The 13,049-nt window shown below is 39.3% G+C and overlaps 1 protein-coding gene across 1 annotated transcript in view; it reads left to right on the forward strand.

Moving 5' to 3' along the window:
- The window catches only part of SOS1 (SOS Ras/Rac guanine nucleotide exchange factor 1), a 48,694-nt gene extending 36,559 nt beyond the window's left edge, over nucleotides 1–12,135 (forward strand). The window contains exons 11-22 of the mRNA XM_032184266.1: nucleotides 345–426; nucleotides 833–955; nucleotides 1,508–1,611; nucleotides 2,717–2,939; nucleotides 3,611–3,730; nucleotides 4,056–4,218; nucleotides 4,578–4,695; nucleotides 5,984–6,156; nucleotides 7,132–7,248; nucleotides 7,379–7,643; nucleotides 9,071–9,189; nucleotides 10,541–12,135. Coding sequence (XP_032040157.1) covers nucleotides 345–426; nucleotides 833–955; nucleotides 1,508–1,611; nucleotides 2,717–2,939; nucleotides 3,611–3,730; nucleotides 4,056–4,218; nucleotides 4,578–4,695; nucleotides 5,984–6,156; nucleotides 7,132–7,248; nucleotides 7,379–7,643; nucleotides 9,071–9,189; nucleotides 10,541–11,035 — 2,102 coding nt within the window. The 3' untranslated portion in view covers nucleotides 11,036–12,135. The remainder of the gene's footprint in view (nucleotides 1–344; nucleotides 427–832; nucleotides 956–1,507; nucleotides 1,612–2,716; nucleotides 2,940–3,610; nucleotides 3,731–4,055; nucleotides 4,219–4,577; nucleotides 4,696–5,983; nucleotides 6,157–7,131; nucleotides 7,249–7,378; nucleotides 7,644–9,070; nucleotides 9,190–10,540) is intronic.
- The last annotated feature ends 914 nt before the right edge of the window (nucleotides 12,136–13,049 follow it).

Genomic DNA, 13,049 nt, shown 5'->3' on the forward strand with positions numbered 1-13,049 from the left:
GTTTGTTTGTCTTGCTCTTTGTCAAAAACGGCTGTTTACTAGATGGCTCATAAATAAAATGATCTGTTATTTTCAAAGTTGTTGAAAGAGAATCCTATCTTTTAATAATTGAAGGGAAATAGCCATTTTTATGATTTGTCAAATGGAGTTAAAATTGCTTTTAAATTCTGCTTTTTATTTCTATTTTAAGAGGTTGTGAATTGTTACCAAAGCAGCTTCATTTTACACCATCCTCTTTCTGCATTCAATACTCTAGCATCTTTCATTTTGAAGGATGCAATTAACTTATTTTCAAGTATAAACCAGTAGATAATTGCTGACACAAGCATAATTCTTTGTCTTAGATCCCAACTTTGTTCGGACTTTTCTCACAACATACAGATCCTTCTGTAAACCTCAGGAGCTGCTGAGTCTACTAATAGAAAGGTATGCCACTGTTAAAATATTACTCGTATGAAGTGCGATATTTGTTTAAATTTTTACCTGGAGTAGAACTTGTAAGATTCTTGTTTTCCAGCTGGCTTTGTTTTACTCCAAACACTTTTAAAAATTTGTGAAATTTAAGGATGACAGAGTGCAAGTAAAATGCATGAGGTATATCCAGAAGTTTTAGGATTGTTCAGTTGGCTTCAGTAATTTTCAGTGCCCCACAGTTATGTCTTTGAAATCTGCATTAATGTTGATTTTAGTGAATCTTCCTGTGTTTAGCAAAACATAAGATCCTGACATGTAGAAACCATCTGAATTTTGAGCTATCTTCAATCAACACGTGCTCGTTTGAGCAAGATTAGTTTAATAGATGACTGGTACTTATCCCCACCTTCTGTGCTAGGTTTGAAATTCCAGAGCCTGAGCCAACAGAAGCTGATCGTATTGCAATGGAGAATGGAGACCAGCCTCTTAGTGCTGAGTTAAAAAGATTTCGGAAAGAGTACATACAACCTGTGCAGCTACGGTGAGTACTGCAGCAATGTGAGCCAACCTGACTTCCTTTTAAGTTTTTAAAGTACCAAACTTTGGATGCAGGAGCTCTTTTGGATAGCTGGGAGCCTTTCTTGTAGATGTTTTGATAGCATAGGGGAGCAGTTAGACATTTTGACTTTGGTGCTTGAAAATCTGGTGGGAATTTGACTCGTGGCATGAAAACTCATGGCATGAAAGGCCTTGGGATAGACTTCTGCTGAGTTTTAGGCTGTTAGTCTGCAAATCTGTTTCTTGCACTCATGGCTTTTATGGAATCCATATTTGTGCCAAGTTGTACACCATAAGCTTGCCACAAAGATGTATGTAGAGAACATTATAAAAGTTATTTTAATGAATATTAACATTACTCTGGCTTCTCTGAATGTAAAGTTAAAAAGAAATGCTTATAGCCAATGAAATGCAGACAGTAGAATAATCCTGTTTGTTCTGCTATTCTGATATTTCTGTGAACTAAAAGCCTTGAAACGCTAGACATGAAGACAGACCATATTGTGCAATACTTACTGCCCTTTTTCTTCTGCAGAGTATTAAATGTATGTCGACACTGGGTAGAACACCACTTCTATGACTTTGAAAGAGATGCTGATCTTTTGCAACGTTTGGAGGAATTCATTGGAACAGTAAGAGGTACTTAAAGTTTCTTAAGTAGTGGTCTTTTTAAAGCATGCCTTTTCCAAGGTATGGAATGGATCACTTTGCCTTTCAGTGAGTGGATAAAGAAAAACAGAGCTTGTATCTTATTAAATACTTAAATTATATTAAATTCCACAGTGTCTGGCCTCTGTTCAGGAGAAAGAATACTTTATATCCTTATTTAATAAGTTCTATGCTATAAGGTGACTGAAATCAATGACAAATAACGAGAATTGAGTGATGCTCAGGACAGAATAATTATTTTGATTGTCCTCGTAAACAATATGCAGGTGTGATTTTTGTAAAAGTTTGGTGGAAACGACTGGTTTGTTAAAGCAAGGGTTTTCCAGCTCTTTCACAGTGCATATCGGTCCTGTAGGTCACCTTCCAATTGTGACTGTACTGGTCTTTCACATTCCCTTACAAGAACAACTGGACAGCTACAGGAGTAGTTTGTAGGAAAATATTACAGTAGAGAAGTAATCCATGGTTATTTAGCAATTTAGATGAGGTGGAGACTGAAGCAGCTGGTTTAATGTGGATTACTGGTAAATTTTCAGTGGACTTGCCATCTCATGTAGGAAATTCTTATGGTGTAGAGCTAAACAGGCATTTGTCCTTTGGGTTTTATTCTCAGCTTTGATGATAAATACAGTTGAGGGAGAAGCTTTTCCCTGTTCATTATTATTCCCTTCTATGCCTTCTGAGGTATGCATGTACTCCTGCCCAAAGTATAAAGTTCAGGTGGTTCACAGAAATGCACTTTGGACCAAAAAAAAGCTGGTTTCCATAAACTCATTGTAAAGTGGTAGAAGAGAGAAAAATGCCCCCTGATTCAGAGCAGAAGCCAAATTTAGATGTCATGAATGTGCTTGGACAAACCTGACATGCTCGGCATTGGCTGTTGAGGGTTTCTTCATAATATGTCTGAATGCTTTGAGAGTTGTTTGGGAACACCATGCATACGTTTCTGAGTATACGGTTGCTTAATTGTATTGGCGGCATGGGGATGGCTATTGAATCAAAAATTTCCCAATTATACAAACCTCTGGGAAAAAAAGTATTAAGACTAAACAGCAATTTTCTCCCTGTGTGCCAGGCAAAGCGATGAAGAAATGGGTTGAATCAATCACCAAGATAATCAACCGGAAAAAGCAGGCACAAGCCATTGGGCCAAGCCACAACATTACTTTTGAAAGCCCACCTCCAGCGATCGAATGGCACATAAGCAAACCAGGACACACAGAGACTTTTGACTTGCTCACTTTGCATCCAATAGAAATTGCTCGGCAGCTCACTTTACTTGAGTCAGATTTTTACAGGTAACTTTCCTCCATTGAAAAACACATGACACAAACCAAAATATCCTCCAGCATGAAATTGTTTCTGCGGGCCCCTGCTGTGAAGCCCCACGGTAGGTCAAGGGACTTTACCGATGCTGTATATTAATTGTTACTTTTTCAGCCAAAAATTCTAAAATCTAGTATTTGTTTTGTCATCCCCAAGCGAACGTGCGGTGCCTGTGACTGATGCATACTTTCAATTGCATTGTGCTGCAGGTTTCTCCTTATGCTTTCTGAGTAAATCAACCTTTGAGAAGCACGAACATGAATTAAATTGGTATCCTAGATTGTGAAGCAAATTATGGACCATGTCAGATCTCACCAGATGTCTGTGAGAGCTTGTTAAGATGCTGGAAGCTCACATTTTATTACGGTGAATGAGATGTGGACTTCATTCTTCATTTAGATGAACAGAAGTGGTTAATAGTCATATAAATTAAGAAATATTTACATGCTAGAAAAGAAGCACAGAAATACAAGTCACTTGAGTCATGTGGTGAGCCTAAGATCATAGAAGTGATACCTTAAGAATTCAGTTCCAAATACTAATTTCAAATTCCCTGGAAATGAAGAAGCTTTGGAAAAATAGTATCTTCTTTCATGCTTGTGATTACATTTTTTGATACATGCATCTACTTTTTTTTTTTTAGAGCTGTGCAGCCATCTGAACTAGTTGGAAGTGTGTGGACAAAGGAAGATAAAGAAATTAATTCTCCCAACCTTCTCAAAATGATAAGGCATACAACTAACCTCACTTTGTGGTTTGAAAAGTAAGTGACTTTGCTAAAATATGCACCTAGTCCGTTACTGGATATGTACAATACTTTCAGAAGGATGTTGTGAAAAAAATCTGTTCTGGGAGAATTTCATTTTAATAGTGTTTAGATGCTACAGCTGGTCCCTGAGATAATGTTACCATAATGATTTCAGCTTTTTAGTCTTTTAATTCTTCAAAGCAAACTTTATTCTAAAAATTTTCGGAACTGTTGAATAATTTGATAAACTTTTCAGACTTATGTGTGTTACAACTTAATATTTTCTTATGGAAAACTCTTCAACACTACAATACAAAATCAAATGTTCTTGTTTATTTAGATGTATTGTAGAAACAGAAAACCTAGAGGAAAGAGTAATTGTAGTGAGCCGAATAATTGAGATCCTGCAAGTTTTTCAAGAGCTAAACAACTTTAATGGCGTCCTTGAGATTGTCAGTGCAATGAACTCTGCAGCAGTGTATAGGTTGGATCACACATTTGAGGTACAGTGATGAAATGTTCTCCATTTTTGGTATGAAAGTGTAATGTAGTGCACCTTAGCTACATTGAAAGCTTACCTTTTCAGTAGGCATGTCCTTCAGAGAAGGAACAAGGAAGGTAAATCTCCCAACAACCGAATCAATTAGGGTGTAAGAGTTGTTTTTTTATTTCTGGGTTTCAGAAGAAAGAAATCAATCCTCACTTCAGAAAGGCAGAAAAAGGTAGCAAGATCCTGAGATGGTGGGGCACTGTCCTTGTGGTCACTGACTTAAATATCAGTGGGAGATGGTTACTCTCAGTATTGTTGCTGGCTTATGCCATTACACTGGTTTTCCAAATAACCGGTTTTGTCTCTCTGTAGCAAATTCCCAGTCGTCAGAAGAAGATTCTGGAAGAAGCTTATGAACTGAGTGAGGATCACTATAAGAAATACTTGGCAAAACTCAGGTCCATTAATCCTCCTTGTGTGCCTTTTTTTGGTAAGTATATTGGGTTCTGAACGAGCTATATCATGCATAAACCTTTGGAAAATAATGAGCTAAGGCACTAAACAAAAGTATGAACAATAGTGAGAATTCAGTTTTAACAGGATATTCGGGTTTGAATTTCAGCTGCCCAGACATCAAAGCATTTTCCCTGGCTTGCTTAAACTAGCAGCAGGACTGATTGTGTAAAGGAAATTGTTAATTGCCTGTATGTGAAAGAAATGTTAAATTGACCAATAATTGCATATGTTATTTGTGGCAAGAATTAGCATACCTGGAATATGTTAATTACATAGTTATTCATTTTTCCTTTAAATGCAGTTTCAAATGTTGTCCCTTAAATGGAAGGTGGGCATGTTAGAAATATTTACTTGCAGGTAAGAAGGGAACACGCCCACATACTCCCAAACAACGTCAAGAAATAAAAATAGGTTTTGGTAAAGAACCCTGTTCTGCATCATCAGGCTGAGGAGTTCTTCCAAGTAGGATACTTGGAGTTTCTGAAGTTTAGCAAATTATGAAATTAGGCAGAAGGCATTGCTGCTGCTTGGACATTTGCTGCAGTTCTCACTCACAGTACGTTGTACTTGTCCAGCACAGACTTCACAGTTGAAAGAAAATGGCATTGATAGCTTTTCTGGCAGTTCACAAATTTGGGAAACATATACGCCAGAGCTCTCCAAAGAAAGATAAGGTCAGCTAAGAAACCTTTTGTCCTGCTTCAGAGATGAGTAGAGGTTAGCATGATCACACATGAATAGTTCTATTTACTTCTCAAGCTGCAGTCAGAAGAGTCGTGTGACAGTTCAGCCAGGTCATTCATGGACTTGAGACGAACTCCTCTCTAATGATCATGATTTGATGTAATTATGAGGGCAGGAGTGGAACAGAAAAATAAAACACAAATACTTTTTTTGGGCTTAGCTGGGATCTCTGGTGGAATAGAACTGAATCCTGGCAGAATAGTTGAGAGAAAGCAGTTCAGTTCAGTGTAGACTTGTCTTGCAAATTGCTAGTAGTGTTCAGTGTTGTGAGGTTCCTAAACAATGGCAGGATGCATAAACCTGGAGATTTTAATGCAAAAGTCAGAATTCACAACAATTAAAATACTTAAGTTACTGCCTTATTTGAAAATGAGCTGTGACTTACTGACCCCAAATGAAAATTTTTCTAAGTAATTAAAATGCACAAATTAAGTTGTTTAAGAATTTTGTTTTCCAACCACATACCTTCCCGCTTGTTTTGTACTACATATTTAGAATCTCTTTTGTGTTCTCCTTAGGAATTTACTTAACTAACATTTTGAAAACAGAAGAAGGCAACCCTGAATTTCTAAAGCGACATGGGAAAGAACTTATAAACTTCAGCAAGAGGAGAAAGGTAGCTGAAATAACAGGAGAGATACAGCAGTACCAGAACCAGCCATACTGTTTAAGAGTAGAATTTGACATCAGGGTAAGTGGCATTATTTCCATGTGTCCACACCTTGAGGTACTTCTGTCGTGATAACACCAGCTGATAGAGACTGAATCAGAGATGAGCAGAAGGCTTGCCATAAAATCTGTCAACTCTGTAAGAGAAGAGCAAAAAGCTCTCAAGTCTGTAAGAGCAAAAAGCTCAATGCTTGCAATTTGGTGGTGGGGGGTGATTGTTTTGTTTTTATGCTTTTTTTTTTTTTTTTTTTTTTTTAATTTCAGCTGTTGGAGTGTTGGTAGGTAGATCTTACTGATCAGTGTTAAACAGTAACAGAAACTGCCAGATTCTCACGGTCCTTCAGTCAGTTGCTTTTATTTATCACTGGCCTGTAGTGACCCCAGTTGTCTTTTTCCTCTCCTCTGTTATTTTTTATGTTTTCAGGCTTACCTGATAACACTGCATTTACTTCATGTACTGGTGATGATGCTCACAGTTTTATCCCCTTGTGTACTTGTTCTCCTTGGTTTGTGTGTTCCTCCCTAAGCAGTCTGCTGCTTGCTTTTCTTTCTCCTTTTTCTTTAAATGTATTTTCAGCTATGTATTCTCAAAGAGCCATAGGACTGTTTATCTTAAGAGACTGCAGGATTTTCTCTTGGTATTTTTTCTCCTCAGGGTTTGACAGAATGTGTTCTGAGAGCAGCCTTCCCCTGCATCAATGTAGAGATGGGCTGTATACAACTTCTTCAGAGGGTGTTCAAGCTAACCTGGTCTGCTTTTTGCACTACAGAAAATATTTATGGTACTAGCACAGTTGTTTCTTTAGGCCAAGCATAGCACTAGGAATGTCCATCAGAGGGCTGGCAACAGGCACTTGCTAACTTAAAAATTTATCACTGCTTCTGACTTGAACGTTTTCTCTCTTCTATGGAGCAGTTGGGATCACTTATGCAATAGAAACAAGCGCCAAAGAAATAGCTTAGCTGATGTAATTTTTTTTACCTTCTTGTATTTCAGAGATTTTTTGAAAACCTGAATCCAATGGGAAACAGCATGGAGACAGAATTTACAGATTATCTGTTCAACAAGTCCCTAGAGATAGAGCCACGAAATGTCAAGCCTCCACCAAGATTTGTTAGTATTCTCCCCCCCCTCCCAAATGCTTACATTTGTCTTTCAGAGAGAGGTGATTTATTTGGCATTTTGATTTTGTTTGGTGTGTTTTGATTTTGTGTGACGCTTTGTTTCCTTTTTGTCATTTCAGCCCAAAAAGTACAGCTACCCTCTCAAGTCCCCGGGTGTTCGCCCATCTAATCCAAGGCCAGGTACCATGAGACACCCTACACCCCTGCAACAGGAGCCAAGAAAAATTAGTTACAGTCGCATCCCAGAGAGCGAGACCGAAACCACAGCATCTGCACCAAACTCTCCACGAACACCTTTGACCCCACCCCCTGCTTCTGCTACTTCGAGCACAACAGATGCCTGCAGTGTATTTGACTCAGATCCTTCCAGTCCTTTTCATGCAAGTAGGTGAAAACTGATAGTCTGCCAAGACTGTGTGTATTAGATTTTGTGGTCTTAAACAGGTAAAACCATCTTTAGTCTTGACCATCTTTAGATAGCCTTTAGACTGTCTCTATAGTCACTGTAGTCTCCTTGTAGTGGCAGAAACTTTCAGTGCATTTTACTCCATTTTTATAAGTTTTTGCTGTAAAGGGAGAAACTAAACAGAATTAGATGTGCTGGGTATTACATGTCTTTGGACAAACTGTCAAAACAGAAAGCCAGAGGTATATCTGATATATCTGGTATAACAGCTGTGGATTTGCTGCCACATATATCACAGAATCACAGAATTTTCTAGGTTGGAAGAGACCTCAAGGTCATCGAGTCCAACCTCCAACCTAACGCTAACAGCCCTCCACTAAACCATATCCCTAAGCTCTACATCTAAGCGTCTTTTGAAGACTTCCAGGGATGGTGACTCCACCACTTCCCTGGGCAGCCTGTTCCAATGCCTAACAACCTTTTCGGTAAAGAAGTTCTTCCTAACATCTAACCTAAAACTCCCCTGGCTCAACTTAAGCCCATTCCCCCTCGTCCTGTCACCAGGCATGTGGGAGAACAGGCCAACCCCCACCTCGCTACAGCCTCCCTTGAGGTACCTAAAAAGAGCGATAAGTATGTATGTTTTCATATATATATATATATATATATGTGTTGAATGTATTCAGTGAGTATCTGTTTGATGGTGACCCATGAGAATAGAAATGAATGTTCTGCGAATGCCTTATTTTACTGTCTGCCATTGCAAATTGGCTTCAGGGTATGTAGATGTTTTTCCTGAATGTCTTAAAATCAACATTGCCCTGCTCTAAATGCATCAGGAAAAATCAGCATGTATTTTTCTTCTGTCTTCAACATACAAGGAAGCTTATGCCATATGGTATGCTTTCAATATTTCACATTGTAAATGTAGGAGGACTGTCAAAGGAAATACAAAGTTAGTGCCCTGTTGAACTGGTTGCCACAAGGGGGTGTCCTAGTGTCCTCACTAGGTCTCCCAAGTACTTCCTAAGAAGATATTTCTTCATTGTTGGATTGACCCACTGACTGCAGGTTCAGGATATTGTTTTAGTGCTTTTGTGTTAACATGGACAAGTTTTTGGTGTGGGTTTTGGTCTTAAGGATTACTTAAGAAAGCACAGGAATTGGTGGCCACGGATGATTGCAGCTCAGAAAAGCAGTTTTTCTGGGATGTGCAAGATAGAGGGTTGTTTAGTTGTATATTCCTTTAACACCTCTTGTTTCATGCTGCCTTTTACAAGCAAGTAATTTACTAAAGTAAAAGCATGCTGCCTTTAATGATATCTTTACTGACAATGATAAAGGAAATATACCGTGTTGAATAAAAGTTTATCATTATCGGGATTTTTCTTTTTATGCCCACTAGGATCTGCTTCTGTGTCATCCATAAACTTCACCAAAAATTCGGATGAAGCTCATGTTCCCCCTCCAGTTCCTCCTCGAAGAAGACCGGAGTCTGCCCCCGCTGAATCCTCCCCATCAAAAGTAAGTAAGAGGAAAAACGGGTGTTTTTCTGGGAGAAGAGGGAAGGGTACAATAGAAAACGAACTCCTAAAGATAATATGTGTATTTTTTAACAACTGTATGTGAAACAGTAAGCAGCCGTGTATTTCAGGCCTGCACAGTTCAGCCTTACTATGTCCTGATCCCAAACCAGTGAATTAACAGATGAGACCTAAATTCAGGATTAAGAATGTCTCTATCTTGTCTATCAATCCAGAGTGATTAGGCTCACACTTTGCTAGAACTTGGAGCCACGGGTAGATGTTTCCATCTGTAATAATTGTCCCAGAGCATCTTTTTGGGGTGTATGTACTGGGGTAAAGAGATGAAAAATACTGATGGAAAGCAATGAATATACCTTAGTCTCCTGAAAAGATTCATTGGAATGTTTGACCCTTGACGCTGTGGTGCTCAGTGCTTTTCCTTGATCACCTGTCCTGTCTACCTGCTTCAGCCATTGCTGCATCTTCCTTTAACATCTGGGATCTGATCTAGCCTTTGCTGCAGAGTGTCAAATTTCTCTTGATCTCATTGGGAGCTGGTTGATGGCTTCAGAGAATTGGGTAGATTTGAAAATTCCACTCAAAATTACTTTGCATGTCTTTGGGTTTAGAGAGGGCTTCTGCATGTCTCTTCAGCAAGATGTCCTTTTTGGACTACAGCTGACTCTGCTGCCAGCCAGCAGACTTTAATGTGTATTCAAGTTCCTATCAAAAAGCAGTTGAAAACATAAACATAATAAGGCGGTGGAAACTGTCATAGTGGGCTGCAGCCTGGGAACCATTCCAGTAATTGTGCCTACTTAGTTCCATCTGAGCATAGTTCATTTTTAACTCTGTTCAGCATCATGTGCCTCTCCCTTTTCCACATTTTCTTGGAGAAATATCTGGTGCTATTACCCATCCTAAGTGCCTGTTTCTGGGGAGGCAGGGGAAGATACCCAGACCTACCCAGCGGGCAGATCCGGAACCAGCGTGGAAGCTATTACTCTGATCGTTCTTTGGCTTGCCTTTTCCCCTCTCAGTGCATCTTTCTTCCCTGCATCCCTGGCTGTTAACTCATGTGTTGATACACCCATGCTCTCCCCTCCTGCTCATCTGGTCCATTTGTCTTTTCTGTCTGCATCACAATGAGGAACGTGTTTGTTTCATGCACCACCGCTCCCTTTTGTTTCCTTACTCCTCATCTTCATTGTGTGCTTGCTTGCTGTGTCTTTTGCTTAACCAGATAGAGCAATCTGCAGGGCAGGAGCTCTGCTCCCATTTCACAGCAGGGTCTTGTTTTTTTGCTGCCACTCTAAAGCTTTATTGAATGAAATGTTTGCGTACCTCAGATTACTTCCGCGCACCTGGACAGCCCACCAGCAATCCCTCCTAGGCAACCAACCTCTAAAGTGTATTCACCAAGGTACTCAGTGCCTGACCGGACCTGCATCTCTGACCCCCCTGAAAGCCCTCCTGTGTTACCACCACGAGAACCTGTGCGAACTCCAGATGTTTTCTCTAGCTCACCACTACACCTCCAACCTCCACCACTGGGGAGAAAAAGCGAACTTGGTAACACCTTTTTCCCAAACAGTCCCTCTCCGTTTACTCCCCCTCCCCCTCAGACACCTTCCCCACATGTAGCGCGGAGGCATCTTCCATCCCCGCCTTTGATACAACAAGACGTGGACCTCCATTCTGTTGCTGGACCACCCATTCCTCCACGACAAAGCACTTCTCAACATATCCCAAAGCTTCCTCCAAAAACTTACAAAAGGGAGCACACACACCCATCGATGCATCGAGACGGACCGCCCTTGCTGGAGAATGCCCACTCCTCCTGAACTGTCCCCTGCGCTGGGAGTCACATTTTCCTGGTGCTACGTCTGTTGCTGGCAATGGATGCACTGAACCTGGTGGTGCCAAGGAGTTGGGATGTGTATGCCAAACACTAAAAACTCTCCAATGGATTGGAAATGCAGTGTACAGAAATGGAATTGCAAAAACGGACATTCTAGTGAAAAACCGGTTAACTTGCTATTCTTCTTTTAGTATGCAGGACATTTGTTCTAAGATAATTGGACAACTGATTGTACCAGAAAACAGACTTGAGGGACTTCTTTGGCCAATGAGCAGAGACTGTGTTTGTGTAATGATCTGTAATGCCCAGTACAGGAAGGAAAACAGTCTTGTATCCATCAGTTCCATACAGTGGCACAGTTTTTGGAATGAAAACATTATGCACTTTTTTTAAATCTCAAACAGGGAACTTTATATCCTTCTTAATTTTCCTTTGCTTTACTCCCTGCTTTAAAATACTTTCCTAAAATTATGAGAAGGACTGTGAGGAAGATCTGTGGTACCTAACCGAGTTAGAATTAAGGCATAGCACTGTATTGCGGTCCTGTTTACAAGTTGTTACAATGAGTAGTAGGGGGTACCTAGGCTTCACCAAAGAGGTACTTTATTATTATTTTCTGAAATATTATGGTGCCAGTTCAAAAATAAATTTTTGCCAGGAAGCATAATGTCTAATTATTGCTTTCTTTAGATAGAGCAGATGAAAGTCTTACATCATTGAAACAACAGCAAATTTTTAAAAAAAGGCAGCACTATCATCTGAAGTAAATATACTACTACATTTAGAAGACTGTTAATCTCTGCTAGGTTATGTCATGTTCTTTTTAAGGTTTACCGATAATCCATTTCATGGCTAGTAGCTATTCTTTTTCAGTCATGCCATGAAAAGAGTCACTTGTGAAAAGGAGCACTCACTGGCCAACTTCCATAGCTATTGTCATGTTTTACTAACAATAGATTAATCAGCATACATAGAATTGCCTTGCAGTTGCATAAATCATGTGTATATAGTGAATGTTGCATAAATATACTTGCAGATTGTTTTTAATTTAATTGAAATAAAGATACAGATATGTTTGGCTGACATATGTTAAATTATTACACGGACAAATGTACAACTCAGCTTTTCAGGTAAGCACATGTTGTGGTACATATTTTTCCTAGTTCAGTCGATGTACTTGAGTTGTAAGAGTCTAAATAGAAGTCGGTTTTGGCATGTGTATCGAAGTAATAATTAGTAATATTGGAGAAGCTAGCTTACTCCCAAAGTGAACTATTACGCATTACAAAATTTCCTCAGACCTCTTATATGCCACTTGCTAGGGACATTCAAACTTATATTAGTCTTTACAGAAGCTTTCTGTGTCTGAAATGCACCTGAGAGAACATGTACTGGCATAAGTATCATGACATGGATTATCCATAAACCTGTGTACTGTTCAATTCTAGACAATACTGACAGTAATGCATGCCAGTTCTTGAAGAAAAGAAGCTCTATAATCTCCACTGCGGTATGTTTGTGAAGTATCTCACCTACAGTTAATATGGCTCATGGGTCAAAGTAAAATCCTATCACATTTCTTCTTTGGAAGCAGAATGCATCTTAGAAAACTGTGTCATTAGGGATGGTGTTGTAGAACGATGATAGAAATTACCTTTTTTTAATGCTTTCTGCAGTGCCATTGAGCAGTGCACCTTGATCCTTTTGTGTGGTCTTTACATTTCAGAAAGTGTTCCGATTCCATCAACAAAAACAGCAGTTTTCATCATGGTCAAATGTTGAAATGTGTCAGTTGTGTTCTTTCTTTGATGTCTTTAACAACTTTGCTTTGGAACATTTTTCTGGTCAAAGAAGAAAAAAATGAAGATCTCTAAACCTTGGCTTCAGAGGAGAATGTTCTTAAATGGGATCTTGGTAAAAACCCTTAAGCTATAGGAGGCGTGATTTAGGTTATTGGTTCTTCAGATGTAAGCAACATGAATGTTGAAAATATTGTT

This window comes from Aythya fuligula, chromosome 3, assembly GCF_009819795.1.
Source record: "Aythya fuligula isolate bAytFul2 chromosome 3, bAytFul2.pri, whole genome shotgun sequence".
Classification (NCBI taxonomy): Eukaryota; Metazoa; Chordata; class Aves; order Anseriformes; family Anatidae; genus Aythya; species Aythya fuligula.